Source organism: Anopheles gambiae, chromosome 2, assembly GCF_943734735.2.
Source record: "Anopheles gambiae chromosome 2, idAnoGambNW_F1_1, whole genome shotgun sequence".
Classification (NCBI taxonomy): Eukaryota; Metazoa; Arthropoda; class Insecta; order Diptera; family Culicidae; genus Anopheles; species Anopheles gambiae.
The window spans coordinates 88,943,313-88,958,458 of NC_064601.1; the positions used below are offsets into that span (position 1 = coordinate 88,943,313).

At 43.9% G+C, this 15,146-nt stretch overlaps 1 protein-coding gene across 2 annotated transcripts in view; it reads left to right on the plus strand.

Moving 5' to 3' along the window:
* LOC1276408 (uncharacterized) overlaps positions 1-15,146 on the plus strand; it is a 56,007-nt gene that overhangs the window by 28,180 nt on the left and 12,681 nt on the right. For both annotated transcript variants that reach the window (XM_061641230.1, XM_315751.5), the window contains exon 4: positions 5,450-5,657. In XM_061641230.1, coding sequence (XP_061497214.1) covers positions 5,450-5,657 — 208 coding nt within the window. The remainder of the gene's footprint in view (positions 1-5,449; positions 5,658-15,146) is intronic.

Sequence of the window (15,146 nt, forward strand, 5' to 3'; positions counted from 1 at the left end):
GATGAACACGGGTAATTTGATGTTGCTGCCGAGGCGAGGACGGCCAATTTGAATACAAAAAAGGTGGGTCCTTTTGTTCACACGCCGGCACACACACATACACACGCTTGTCCACTGTCCTACACCATTCTATGCTGGATCAATAATGCAAATGGTAGCAAGAATGCAACCCAAACGCTTGTGCGAACCGTCCGTGTACTACATCGTTCGCAGCGTTTGCGTTGGAACGATCGTAGGCAAACATTTGCTTTGACAGAGCTATTCCAATAAATTCGTAAGCAGCGCTGGGCTGGCCCATCCGGCTAGTTTCATTTGCATTTGGTACTGGTGGATGGTGGACGGAGGGCGGAATATGAAGCACAAACGGCGGCACAACTATAAATAATACTTTTTAGAGCAATTTTGTGTTTGCCTTTGTGATACATTCTTTCTCGAGGGGCGTTTCGTTGGCCGATCAAACGATGATGATGGTAGGTAGGGTGATGGCACTTTTTGATGCTTTTGTGTGCGTTTTTTTTTCGCTGATGAAATAAATTGGCATTCAAATACCTATCTTTCTCTAGTTTCAATATTGTCACTTTTTATTTGCCCTTTGCTTTTTATGACTATACACACTGTAAAAAGATAAAAGCTATCGTATTTTCCACAACCTTTATTAAATTAAAAATCTAAAGCAGCCAGCGTGTATTCGTTGCAGCTTGCCACTTGAATAATCTTTTTGCGGAAGGTTAAGCATCATCAATTAGCCGGTCTCGTAGTACAGTCGTCAACTCGTACGACTTAACAACATGCCCGTCCTGGGTTCAATCCCTAAATAGACCGTGCCGCCATACATAGGACTGACTATCCTGCTATGGGGGGAAATCATTTAGTCACTGAAAGCCAAGCCCACAAGTGGTAAAGGCCAGGCCTTGACCGACAACGGTTGTTGAGCCAACGAAGAAGAAGCATCATCAATGTTCCAGATGGTTAACAGATTAGATGAAAATACTTGTTTGTGTTTTATGAGGTCTCAATAAAACATATTTAGATAAGAGTTAGGTTCAGGTGAAGGATTCTGCTATATCTTACCATATTTAGTATAAAATCACTAGAAACTTACGATACGATTGAAACGCTATGAATATGATAGCATGAATCTAGTACTTACTCACTCCGACTTACTCTTAGTGTCAATCTCAGTGTCAATTTGAAATATAATGCGCTGAGTTTGACTATCTGATACGCAGTGGAAAAAAAACCTGCATGATGAAATGCTATGTAGAACCGTTTCACAGTCGTTGTCGTTAAATTTTGACTCTAACTCACCTATTTTTGTCTCTAAGGCACCAATTTTTGACAGCGTGTCACGATTTTTGTCTCTAAGGCATCAATGTTCGACTGTGAGTCAATCGCTTTATTTACAAAATTCAACGTAATATCTGAAACTTTATGTTCCGAAATCATTGAAACTCAGTTAAATAATGAATAATTTCATTGATATAATTTAAAATATAACAGTTGTTATGCCTATTTTGGAAGTTTTAATCGAGTGAAAAAATTGACATGGATTTTCAGGTGTAAACAATAGCCTTAGAATTCCTAAAAAAATCATTATTTTTTCTAAAAACAATAATCAAATTACACAGTTTTAGTATTGTTTACGTGATTTAAAATATATCCGACAATAGTCAAAAATCTGGTCAAATACCTTTTAAAATTATCATGATTCCTACAAGAGCCAAAATTTGATGACTTGCAGACAAAAACCGGTGCTTTAGAATCAAAAATTAATGCGCACTGTAAAAAAATTATGCTTTGAAAGCTAAAATTGATGCGCACTGTAATTTTTTTTTGATGCCTTAGAGATGGCAACGACTGTATAACCTTTTTGCTGGTTTAGTAACATTACCGTGAATTTAAATTAAAATTACATTTGCTTTCAAATTCAACCGAACATTAAAAAGCTCCACCATTCATCCTGGTCACGGCACCAGCATAAACACTTTCAAAACGAAAGAATTCACATAAATAATCCGCTATTCGACAGTGAAAATAAATCAACAACAACCACTGCACGTTTCGCAGCTGCACAACCGCCGGCGAAAACAAATATCTAGCCCACTTCCTGTTCATGAAGTGCGCAATCGGTTTATAGCGCCTGCTCGCTCTTCCTGCCCTGCTCGAAAATTCGGTTCAAAGCTCTTCCGAACCTCCCGATACCTGGGGAAGGAAATGCCCGTCAAATGAAGCCCAACGGCCGGATACCGGGAGCCACACTTCCCGAGTCAATATTTCATCCCGCCCGATCCACGAAAACAGCTTGCGAGCGTCGGTGCTAGTAATTTCCGGACACAGAGCCCGTCTTCAATTCCCAACCCCGTTCCATTTGCAAGCGATACATTATTTCACTGGGCCGCTTGTTTCGATTCCTTAATTTTACTGATTTGTTGCCTCCGGTCGGTCGGCAGCCCTGGGTTACCCCGTCGGGTTTGGTTTGGTAAGGTAGTGTCAGTTTCATGCAAATGAACTACCAACATAATCTACTCGGAACACATCCCTACGCTTGCCTCACTGCACGGGAGGACGGTTCTGCGAGAAGTTTGCTAAAGTTGTTTCGACCGCTGCGAAAGCTTGTCCGAGTTTCGTTTGGCTTCGGATTGAAAGATAACGAGCTGGGCATGGGGGGAAACTTTCGATCTGACGCCGAGCACACGGTTTTCAAGCGTAAGGAGTGGGTATGGTCACGCAAACACCGGATGGAGGGGAACGGGCAGTCTGTGTACCGGGAAGTGTATAAATAATTTTCCACCCAGTGGCGGGTAATTACTGCAAGAAGCACACGTGCGTGATACCCTTCACCATATGCACTTTTACGGCAGCGTATGTGTATGTGTTTGAAAGCAAACAAATGAAGTGAACGAGGGAAAAGCATACACACACAAACACATACGCAGAGAAAGCATTTCCCGAATGCAGCCAAGTCGAGGCGAGTTTCCTCCCCATCGCCCGGGCAAACAATAGCACCGGGAGCCATTCCATTAAGAGCAGGAGGTGGCTTTTAACGATGTTATATGGAAATAAATGTCGGAAAACTGTACTCAGTTAATAGCAGTTTGGGTGCCGGCTGCTCTTCGCTGTGGGCGGTGTGGAAAGTTAGTTGCAGGTTTTGCGTCGCGATTGCACATCCAGATAAAAGGGGGAGAAAGGGGGAGAAATATCGCCCATTATACTCCCATTTCTCGCGCACCAGCACCAGCCAGTGTAAATTGTAAGCACCCGACTAATGGTACATTACTAAATTGTTCCACGAATGGTTAAGCGCTTGGTTCGTCCGAAGCCACGGCCGCGTTTGCCCAGCGCCATGCACTTAGGACACGCTTTTCCAGCGAGTATTTATGAAGTTCAATTAATCTTGTGTGTATTGGCGAATGGCAAATGGCCAAGTGTTTTTTTGGCCTGCAAGATTCAAATGTCAACAGCGTTAAGATATGATGGAAAGTTTAGGCACGAAACAAAACACGAGCATAATGGTGTATCTTTCTTCGTCTGAACTGCGCCTGGGTGTAGAGCGCCTAAAGGTATGCATTGATATTTTTGTTTTGTTTTGTTGACCTATGATGTTTATCGTGGCTTGAATGCCATCAAAACTTCAATTATGCCTTTGTGTTGACCCAACAATTCAGGTCTGGCTAAGGCAATAACGAGCTGGTTCTTCCAAGGCAGTACAGCGTAGTGCGGGTTTTTTTTTTGTATTCTCGACGTTTTGTAACTTGGTTTGAATCTAGGACGAGCATGTTATATTTTACTTAACGGGTGTGCTATGAGTTTTACCTAACTAGAACGTGCTCTGTTTTTAATAACCCATTTTAGACTGTTATACTTTTTATGAAAGGTTTCGTCTACACTTACTATACGCCTAAAGGTATGCAAAATCCTGAAATACTTTAAGGTCGCATGGCTTTTTTGCATTATGATGATTTTGAATCCTTTTTTGCCGGGGAAAAGTAAACATTTACCCTTGCAAATCCTGCCTAGCTACCTAAAGGTATGAAATATGATAATTTCAAAAATCAAATTGGAGCTGATTCAAAAATCAGCTGTGGAGAAAAAAATCGGTCTGGGTAAGATAAGTTAGCGGAAAATGTTAAGTATTGTAAGCATCGGCAAGGTTTTGGGCCAAACACTCACGAACCAAACGAAAAATATGTTCATTACTTACGTCACACATAAATGAAATTGTGTTACATTTTGCACACCTTTAGGCGCTTAGTATTAGCGTTCGAGAGAACAGATACACTTGAGCCTACCTTCATTACATCACTTCCCATGATTGGATACGTTCATTTGCTCTGGCTAATTTATAAAGTGCAATAATGTCTCGAAGTGATTCGGTAGCTTGTGGCCAAGTTTTAATGTGATTGGTAATAACCGGCTAGCTCATCACAATGCTGAGCACATATTACAAAGTACACTCGCAAAGTAAATAATGCCTGGTGGAGGTTTAATCTGCATTGTTTGGGCACACAGATGGAAAAACCAGCTGAGGTATGCCGAGCAGCGACAACGTAAAGCTACACCATAACATTGAAAAGACAGTCAATAAAGTAAGCGTTCAGCAGAAGAAATGTTGACTCTTTCCTCTCCCAGCCGTAAGCTAAACCATCGCGTTGGAGCCATATTTTTCGAGTAAATAAATGTTCACTCATCTGCCATCCTCCCCCCTCTCACCGTTTGCTTACCAAAATGTGGTGCTACAAATTATGAAATGAAAAACATTCAGCTCCTCGCTCGTATTGAAGGAACGCCTCTTCTTCTCGGAAAAAATGTTCTTCCACCTTCTTCGATAGAAAGTTATTCACGCACGAATTAAAACTTTTTTTGTTTCCCTCCCTCTGACGTTTATCATTTTCCACGAATACCGTTGTCGGTGGAGAGTGGAGAAAAGAAATCGAAAAAGTTTTTTCAGCACTGGGGGCTGTGTGGGAAGAGCAAAACTGTTTGTAACAGAGCCGAGGCTCAGCTGCGAAAGCTTTAAAGCACTAGGATCAGTTGCACGCGACTTGAGGCAGCAGAAAATGCGAAAATAGAACATCACAACCAATTTCCGCACAACGCACCGTTTTCTTACAACGCTATCAAGATTTTCCATAACATAAAAACATCAACAACATTCTCCGATCGCTTCCCGTCGTACCGTCGTCCCAGCGTAGTGCGAGCCTATTTTCTCGTGTCGTACTAAAGGTTTCTTCCCCGTTCCCATTTGGGTACTAATTAATACACCCTGTCGTACCGGCCCAACCAACCAAGCCGGGAGGAAAAGGGAAGCCTTTCATTATTCGTCATTCGTCACGCTCGTCGCTGCTCTATGCCGCTCGCTTCGTTTTAATGTGTTTTATCGCTCGCCCCTTCTTGCTCTCCTACCATTTTAATGTGTGCGTGTTTTCTGTTTTCGTCCCCGTTCCGACAGGCCGTCTGGGTGTTCGTCGTATCGCTGCCAGTCATTATCATTAACTCACCGAGACACTCGTACCCGAAAGCGCCCAAGACGATGACGACGCTCGATTCGGCCGGCACCGGCATGTTCATCACGGGCCTGCTGGCGGAAACGTACGCCGATCTGCAGAAATTTTCCTTCCGCCAGGACCCGATCAATCAGGGCAAGTTTTGCAACGATGGTAAGTATAGCTGTTGTCATTTTGCTGCGCGGAGAAACCATTCCGCACCTAAAAAACAACGAGGAGTTAAATTAAAACGCTCTATGGCGCCTAAATGTAGGCTTTTGCGGTGCTTGTTTCGTCGTGTGCTTAGTAGTTTCACGATCACAATTATACTCTTCAAATGTTCTCTTTTACTCTTGTTAGAAAGTGTAAGAAAGAGAGAGGGATCGAAGGAAAGAAAGTAAGCAACAAAAGCTCTTGCAAAACGAGCAGAAGAAAAACGACAAGACTTCCCTTTTGGACGGTGTAACCTTCGGTTTAATGTTTTCGCCGGTCGGACGTTCATTAGTGCCCACTTTAACGGTGTCATGCTCATCACCCCGTGCGACGCACGACACGAAACGTTAGGCTTCGCGTTCCCTTCAGCCACCCTCCAGCGGGCGGCCCTCATTCAAGCTTCAAGCTGCTTTTTATTCCTCCGCTTGCCATTAATCTTTCGATGTAACCATAAACTGTGTACCGTACAAGAATGCGGGCGGCCCTTCACTGCCCGGGCTGGCAAGCTGACGGCGAATACGGAGAGGAACCGTTGCTGGGTCTTCAAAATGTTTTTGAGCTGGTAATCTGGAGACATTTACTCCGCCATTCCTTCAGCTTCCCTTCTAAACCAGCGCCTTCCCCACGGAGCCTTCGCAATCGTACTGGAAGACCTTCGTTTTAACTACACTTTGAAAGCTTCACTCATCAGCGATTGCGATTTGTGACACGGGCCGTTTTTTTATGGCCCGACTTCCGACCGATAAGACGCCCTACGACATTCCATCTCTCGGTGGCATTTCTCCCCTTAAAATTCACATCATGAAACCGTTCGTCCTGTTTCCTCAGGCCACGTGACCACGTGAACGCATTAGTTGGGGAGCTTGGGTGTTTTTTTTTTTTTGCCTCGCCCACATCTTTCGACACGGAATATTTTGTTCGTTTTTTTTTTCGTCTTATTTTTAAATTACATTTTAAGCTTACCACTCACCGGCATCCGGAGTTTCGCTCACGAGTGTGATGAGTTTCATAAATTTGACGGCTTCAAATGGGGCAACCGCTGTGCGCCTCCCAGTTACTGTTCCACCGAGACGAACGCACCTTTCGTCGATCGTTTGTGGGGGTTTTTAAAATTTGCATTCCATTTGCGGTGTATTCTCGTTCCTTATTTGCGTATGCCTGTCATCGACACTAGTGTAAAAAGTATAAAAAAGCTCTCCCTGTGCTCGTTGAGCGGTGTTTTATTTCACACCCTTTATTGAGTAGTGTTACGTTGAGTTGCGTGCGTGAATTTCAATACCGTAAATGAGTTTCGGGATATTTCCGGGATGGAACGTAAACGACATCGCCAAAAGTGGAACCGTTTACGCATTTCGGGCTCGTGCATGTGTCCGTTATCGTAGTGTTGATGGGGAAATTGTGATCAATTTGCAAAATGAGATGAAAGCGCGTGTAATTCTGCAGTTAATTTAATGGTGGGAAACTGTAGCTGTTTAAGGTTGAGTTGTACATTTTTGATCATTGGTTTACAAAATTACCAAAAGTCTGCAAACCTGAGAGGTTCCGAGTTTCATAAACCTACTTTTCGTTTATTTGTTTAAAATTTGAAATGTAAAATTCTGCTATAATAGCAGCAAACAAGACCTACCTAATAGAACAATACGCCTAAATTTATGCAATACCGTTGCATGCACACTTTCAAGGAGTTTTAAGCAGTCGTTTAATCTTCACTACCACCATTCGCGACATGCGAACAACGCTGCTGCCTAGTCATCTTTCCCTGATTTGCCACAATTTGCAATTATGAAGTATTAATCAGAGGCCATTTCGACGGATAGGCAAAACACCTTCCATAAAAGATTTATCCAGCGTTTCATCTTGCCGTAGTGCATCACCAAAACATTACCATCTGTGCCGTACCGAGTTTGCGTTGTGTGCACACTAATCAAGCATACCTAATCAGGTAAGGGGAAATCGAGCAATCAAGCAGACCCTACAGCCTTCGTCTCAGGCGTGGCGTCACTCTCAACTGCCTATGTCGATACCCTCCGACAGCACTGGACAATTTGTACGCCAACGACATAATTGAATGCGTCACATCGGCTCTCAACCCCGAGCGGCCGGTTCACGCGAGCAAAGAGGCTGATCCTGGCCCCTGGTGGTACACAGCAGCTGCACGGTAAACACACCGTTGTACACGGCATTCGTCAGTGTGCCGCTGCACAAAATCCCCAGCTTTGCTTTCACTCTTATGGTTAAATGGATGTGAGTAGCGTTTTGTCGCCAACAAAAAAAAATACCCCGCTCACAATGCTCTATCTCGGAACTTTCGTACCAAGAGTGCGATGATCATGTTTTCTCGAGCCAGCATGACGAGCGATGGAAATGGCCGGCTAAACATTGTACCGAAATTATTAGAACCGTACTACGTTGATGCCGAATTTGCGCAAAGACATGCCGGGGTTTTTGGGTATGGTTCTTGCTGTCTATTTTTTGTTGTCCTCTCTACCTTCCCCGCACGCCTGATCAATATTTGCCATTCGGTGGCATCTCGCATACTAATCCGATTACGGGTATCTTGTATGAGTTGAGCTGCACGGAGGCAGATACGTACGAGCTGCCGTTTGCACTGCCGTGTACAAATTGAGGGACGGGTTTCTCCTGGAAATGGATTCCTCATTTGGATATTGGGCTTATACCCGAGCCCGTGGTGGAGGCTCGTCCCAGCAGGCTTAAGGTTGCGCAACCATTCGCATATTCGGATATGGGGGTTCAGTTTGATGGAAAAAGTGTTTCATCACTTCATAGCAGTGTAAGTGTTGGGCGTATGGAATCAACGTGTCCCAAGTATGGGAAGAGAAAGATTTACGGCGATAAAAAATAATCATGCGATTGTTTACCTTGGCAAGCAGATTATTTATACAGCAAAAATGGGACTGATGGTTAGGAAAACAAGCCGGTGAATTACGTTTAGATTTCAATTGGATAAAGCAAATTCAAGGATGTTTTGGAATTTTGTTTTATTTATTTATTTTTGTTTTACATTTTGTTCCCATTTGGATTCAGGCTCTGTTTGAGTTAATGATCTCAGTATTCCATTTACCAAACATGAGTTAAATTCTACTTAAACATGCCAGCCACACTCATTTGCAAACCATGACTTATACTCTCCTGTACTCTCATCATATCGCTTATCTAATTTACTGTTACCATCATGCCGCCAACGCATCACCGCACACAAGTGTCGAGCGCTGTAGCCGCTCGGCTGTTATCTCATTTACACCCATAAACTAACAAATCAGTCCTCATCAAAGTTCTCAGCTGCCGCCAAGGTACGGCGGCTTGCTCGTGGTCCCGGTCCGTGCACGAGCACCAACCGTCGAAGCGCCAGGGCCACACAGATACCGGACGACCGCGTCTCGTCTCGTATGTGAGCTTACCGTACGCCAATTGATACTCTCGAGCCGCTGTTAAGTGAGTGCCAGCCGACCCGGGCCGCACTCTGGCTGTACTCGCCGGGGTCCCAGGATGATAGCCGTGGAAAAACAGCTCACGGCATTCGAGACCAGCTCAGAGGGTTGACATTAACGAGCGGTTTAGATTTTAAACGATTATGCTGTCAGTCCAATGGAGGGTGCGGGCAGACAAGTGGCTCGAGCAGATGGAAGGTTTCCATCGATCGGGTGCCAGGTTTGTTAGTCAAGCGATAAGAGTCGTTTACAGAGGGATGTTGGAAGCAAATAATTGGTCTCGTGCTGCTGTAGACTCATTGACGGATTTAGACAGCAGTGTCGTGTAAATGGTGTATGTGAGAAGGAATTTAAATTTACACTTTTTAAAAATATTAACTCGCAAAGCGACATAAACTGTTTCACTCACATATTCCAGTAGCTAGACGCCTAAAGGTATGCAATTTGATCGTTTTAATCGCTTTATAAATTATGTTAAATGAACAGATTACCCCTTCTCGGCCTTAATTAGCGCCTAAATGTATACACAAAAAATTTTTAGCTAGTTTTATTTGAAATTTCAGAAATTCCTATGAATTAATGTTGAAAAAAGGTGCTACAAAATTATTCAAAAAAATAATATCTCCACTTCTTAGTGGAACTTATTCCAAAGTAACGAACAGTGTAGAGTCAAAAATGCAACTACTAATAGTAATCGTTGCATACTATTTCTAACAAACCTGTTTTGACCAGCCAACGAATACGTGTATGTATCAAACTTATTCTACAATATGATAACGTAATGAATATAAAAGGCTCGAGAACTGCATACTTTCAGGCGTTTACCAATGGCCACTATAGCATACAATTATGGCGTAAAAAAGGCAATCTCTTTTAACCTAAATATATTCCCTTTACAAGCCCCTTTGCGTGAGTCATAACATTGAGGCGAAAGTAAATTCAATTTTGATGTTAAAATTAAATATACCTAAGCCTACGACGGCCTTGCTCCCCTTTTCTAGCTTTGTCCAATGCAAAGAAAGCTCATGTACGTTAATTAATTTCCCCTTCCATTTCTCGCTCACTTTCTCATTCTTTTTTAAACTCTCTCTCTCTCGCTCCCTCTCTCTCTGTTTCACACTATTCCTATCTCTCCTTCTATTTCCCCTCTCCTTCCACTTACTTTTAATACTTTTAATGACTCCACAGGAACTGTGTTACTATTATGCAGGGGGTTTTTTACGCGTCTCTCGCGCCACCCCAAAGGTCAACCGCATGTCTGCGAACTGCCAGGCAGCTTGGCATGACGACTACCTCGTGCTAAAGCAAATATTCACTTGCGTGGCATAGGATTGACTGTGGACACGAAAGTGCTTGGCTGTGTTCGTTGGACGTACAGGGAAAAGAAACGGGAAACGGGCAGAATGTGCAACTGCAAGACAATGCAGAATTAAACTCACATGCGCCCGAGCTTACATTATCATTATGCTAATGGTAATGTCAGTATGGGTGAATGTGGTAGTTGTTTTTTTTGTTCTGTCACAAGTCAGTCCATTGTGCAATCAAACTCATTGTCTGCGCGAGATGGAAGTTCCCATTTTAAACGAAACGAAGAAATGGTAGTCACATCGCTAGCAGTGAAGATAGAGCATGTTTGTTTTGCTTTCAAAATTGTAAAGTAATCTTCAATAAGAGCTACAAAAACAGAGTACTTTTTTATAAATCTAATCAAATAACCGGAAAAGAAAGTAAGTAAATAATCAAATAACATTTATGTTTACAAGCATTTTGATAACAATCAACTAAGATAAAGAGCATAAATTACCCAAACAAAAAAATTTATTTACTTTGAGATCTAATGCGGCAACCAATCCAATCGAACGCCATGTTGTAAATCACACAGTAACAGTAAAATCCTACCATTCTGTCTCCATCCATTACGCCAATTAAGCGTCGTATCGGGCGGTGGCACAATAAATTACTGGCAATCGTTTTACGTTCAATTAATAATCCCTGCACTGCAATGGCAGTGCATCGTTCTCCGCTTTACGATCGGAGATTTGCAAACATTGCAATTCTGCAGCGACCTTCTTTGCTGCACATTCCATCGCATTCGATTCCAGCCACACCCATTCCCCCCTGACAAAACCGTACCATTTGTTTGTCAATGTGTCGCAATCGATCACTCGAAACGGTGGTAAACGAGCCAGAAACGGTACGTTTATGATCCAATAAATAGGTGCATCCTTCCGATGTGTGTGTGTGTGTGTGTCCAACCCGGCTTACGATCCAACCGTTCCAACGGTGACACTAATCGGATCACGTTCCTTTTTTCTCTATTCTCCCATTTTTGTCTGTTTTTCGGATTCGTTCCGTCGGGGAAGATTGGTTTGTTTGTTTGCTGGATGGAAGATTGCCCTTACCCGGCAAAAAAAAAAAAACAAAAAAACAGTACCGAAATGGATGCAAACGATTGTGAACAATTAAGCGCACACTCACCGACACCCATGCACGGGTGGCATCGTGCCAATGTGGTTGCTCTGCATGGACCCTGCTAAAGGTGAAACTCTATCATACAGCGCATGAATTTGTGTCCTTTTGCCTATTGCAAGCCGTCCCTTTGCAGTGCTGTCCGTACACAAACATAGCGAACTTGGTCGTGTGTGTCTCGATTTTCATCCTATGGGTGTGTATATGTACATATTGTTTTTTTTATGTTCAAGGTCTAACTCATCGTCATGTATGTTACCATACTCCAAACATGACAATAGCCTATTGTTGGCGGCATGTGAAGGAAAGAAGCCACCGATGTTTACTGATGCTATTTGCACTCAAATAGCAAACACACCATAACTCATCAGCACCGCTGATGAGCGTTAGATTGCAGACGATCGAACCACTTCCGGCGCTGAACGCATTTCCCTTTCCCTTGCCCAATCATATTGTTTAAATTAGAATGATTGGAAGCGTTTGATGGGAGGAAAGGTCAGGAAAAGAAGCATAAAATTTGTCTCTATAAGGAAGGTCAATATTGACACTGGCAGATGAGATGTTTGTGTGGTGTGTTCACTTGCCTGTGATAAAAAAGTGTGTGCCACCGTTTTGCTTTAACAATGGCGTTGGATGCCGGAACGCTTCCGTTTGCTGCCGATTTAGTGTTTAAATTTTTGATACCACCCTTTCAACGCGGGGCTTTCAACGAAATGCAAAAATGATGAGCTGCTTCGTGCAATGAAGAGAACGCATCACCGACAACGAATGACCGGCTGCATCAATCCCTGCCAGCTGCACGTCACGTCGTACCAAATGGTATGGTTCTTTTCCGCCCGACCGGACCGACAGTGTGGGACGGCCGGTTACCGGAAGTTTGCCGCTGCTGCTGTCCATTGCAGCTCACTGCGCCAGTGTTGTGAAGCAGCTGTTGTAGAAGCGGTAGCTTTTGCACATAATGTGCAACGAAACTATGCACCCGTCGTCCATCGTACGGCTCGGTAAGCTTGCACTGCCAAACAATTGTATAAAATACGACAGATGGGATGACCCTTCTGTCGGGGTCTGGCCGTATATTTATATTTGCTTATGGGTGGAAATGTTTTGTGGACAAGGCACTGGTGACGCTTGCGAATGGAGGTTGCTGGATAGATAACATGCAAGTGAATAATATATTGTACTTCAAGCGAGAAACATTTGAGACAAGAGCCAGGACCAGGAGGAAATGCTCTGTGGTAAAAGTTACAGTGCAGAAATCATTAAAATCTGTATGAAACTTAAAGCATTCAATATTAGTTTACATTTGCACTCGAGTAAGCTTTAAAGAAAAAATAAATTGGATCTATATTGGTTCATCAATTTTGATAGTTGTTGTGTAGCGCCTAAAATTATGCAAATAAACGTCCAATTTCTATCGTAAAGGCTGCTTAGTAATCAGGACAAGCGTGAAAGCAAACCAATTGCATATTTAAAGGCGCTGTTAAAAGTCAATGCTCTGAAACGTCAGTGGACAGTGTTTTTGTTCTCTGTTTCGATTCATTCGTCGTTTCGGGGGGAGGGGGAGGGATATAAAACAATGATAATGACACATTGTTCACTTCATCTTTCGTGTAAAGCAGTGTTTGATATTTTCTTTTACTAACTTTTTGCCACAATTTCTTCATGGGTCTATGCATTTTCTAAGAACTGTGGGAATTTCACGATATTAAACCATTATGCTTTAAAAAAGCTTTAAGTAACGACTTTTATACTTAAACACTTAAATTAAAATACAGCACAGTCCATATCGGTCTACGTATAATGATATACAATGAGCAGGCTAGTAATACCGCAAACGATCGCCGATGCAACAGAATACACAAATACGTACACAGTCACGCAAAAAGCCCTTAACATGGTTTCCACTTTTTGTCCCAGCCCACTCATCGGCACACACGATCCACTCAATCATCTGTGCACGGGAAATGACATAATTAAGGCCTGCACGCGCTCCGGCTCCGTATCGCTCATCAATTTTGCGGCGATGCGTCATATTACGCCACTGAAAGCTCGTTTCATTATTGCTGTACTACTGGAGCACGGTTCCCGGCAATCATTAGCTCGAGCAAACACACACACACACACGCACACACTTACAGAGAAACGTTAAAACACATCGCTCGTCGAAGCGCGTTGTGCGCCGGAGATGTCCTCAGCCTGCCTGCCTTGCATAATTATTTCATTAATCATGTACCTAAATTGGCCCGCTTTTCTTCTCCCGGGGTGATCCCGGGGGACGTATCGCTATCAGCCCGATACGACTGTCGATAATCCACCTAAATTGGCACTTTTCCCCCTTTGCTCTCTGTGCGTTCGATGTCACAAGCCGCATGGTTTCGTTGGTTCACAGCGGTCGTGGTGTGTTCCTAGGGTACGCAGGGGTTCGCTGATTAGTCAAGCATTTACACTCGAACGAGAATGAGCGAGTGGAAAGGATAAATCGTAACCGAACATGGAGCTTTTTCCCTGTGAACCACCGGGCGTCTCCACCTCCACGGTGACATCTACCGGGCGTCTCCATTAGCAACGTTGCCCGCGACCATGCTTTGATGCTGGATTGGACACAGTCGACATTCCGTTTTGCGGTCACACACGCTCGTGAACTTGTTCGACGCAGTCGGGTACGCTTGCGGTAGACGCACCGACGACAGGACAGGGTCGTGTACGGCATTACCACTCAACTGTTACTGCTGCTGGCTGGTGGTTTAAATTTACAATTGCGGTGAAAGCTAGACGTCACCGGGGTTCCATCCTCGAATTTTACGTCCCGTCCCGGCACTCCACTGTTACATCTTGCGTCATCCCGATACCTTTGGCTTTTGACTCCCGATGGGTTCTGGTTTCGGGTTTCCTTTTGCCCCTCCCTATGGCCAGCAAATAAATCATTCATTTGCAGCCCGGCATCCCTTGGGGAGATGGCACTGGGACACTTTCTGCTGAGTGTCTCGAAGCTCCGAACGAAAGGGGGGCTTGTTGAGAGGGAGTTTTTTTTTTTGGGTCACTACTTGCTCGGTACGAGACAACGACAGTGCCCAATCAACCGATAGGCCGTAAACGTTTGCACAGCACACAACAATCCATTTCCTTGTTCTCGCAGCGGCACAGGATTGCCTGCCACAGCCGACCGTTGCCGTTGTTCGAAATAGTTCAAGCCGTTTTGCTCATCATTTGCTACATGCTTGGGTACGGTGAAAGAGACACACAGTCAAGGGCAAGGGCACTGGGCTGCCTGCACACTCGTACCAATCGTACAATCGTCTGCCAATCGGCAGGGGTGGATGGCGTAGAAAAACTGGGCCACCGTTGACAGGGACCTGAAAAGAGAGAGAGAGAGAGCACGAGAGAGGCACAGCAAGATGAGAAAGGAAATGGAGACACGAACCATTGTATTGCCGGCTGACATTGTTCGGATAGTTCGGAAGGCGAATGGAAACGGCGAAGACTCACGACAGGAAGCACGTCAGCTGTGCCGTGCTGAGGCTTCGCGCTATTG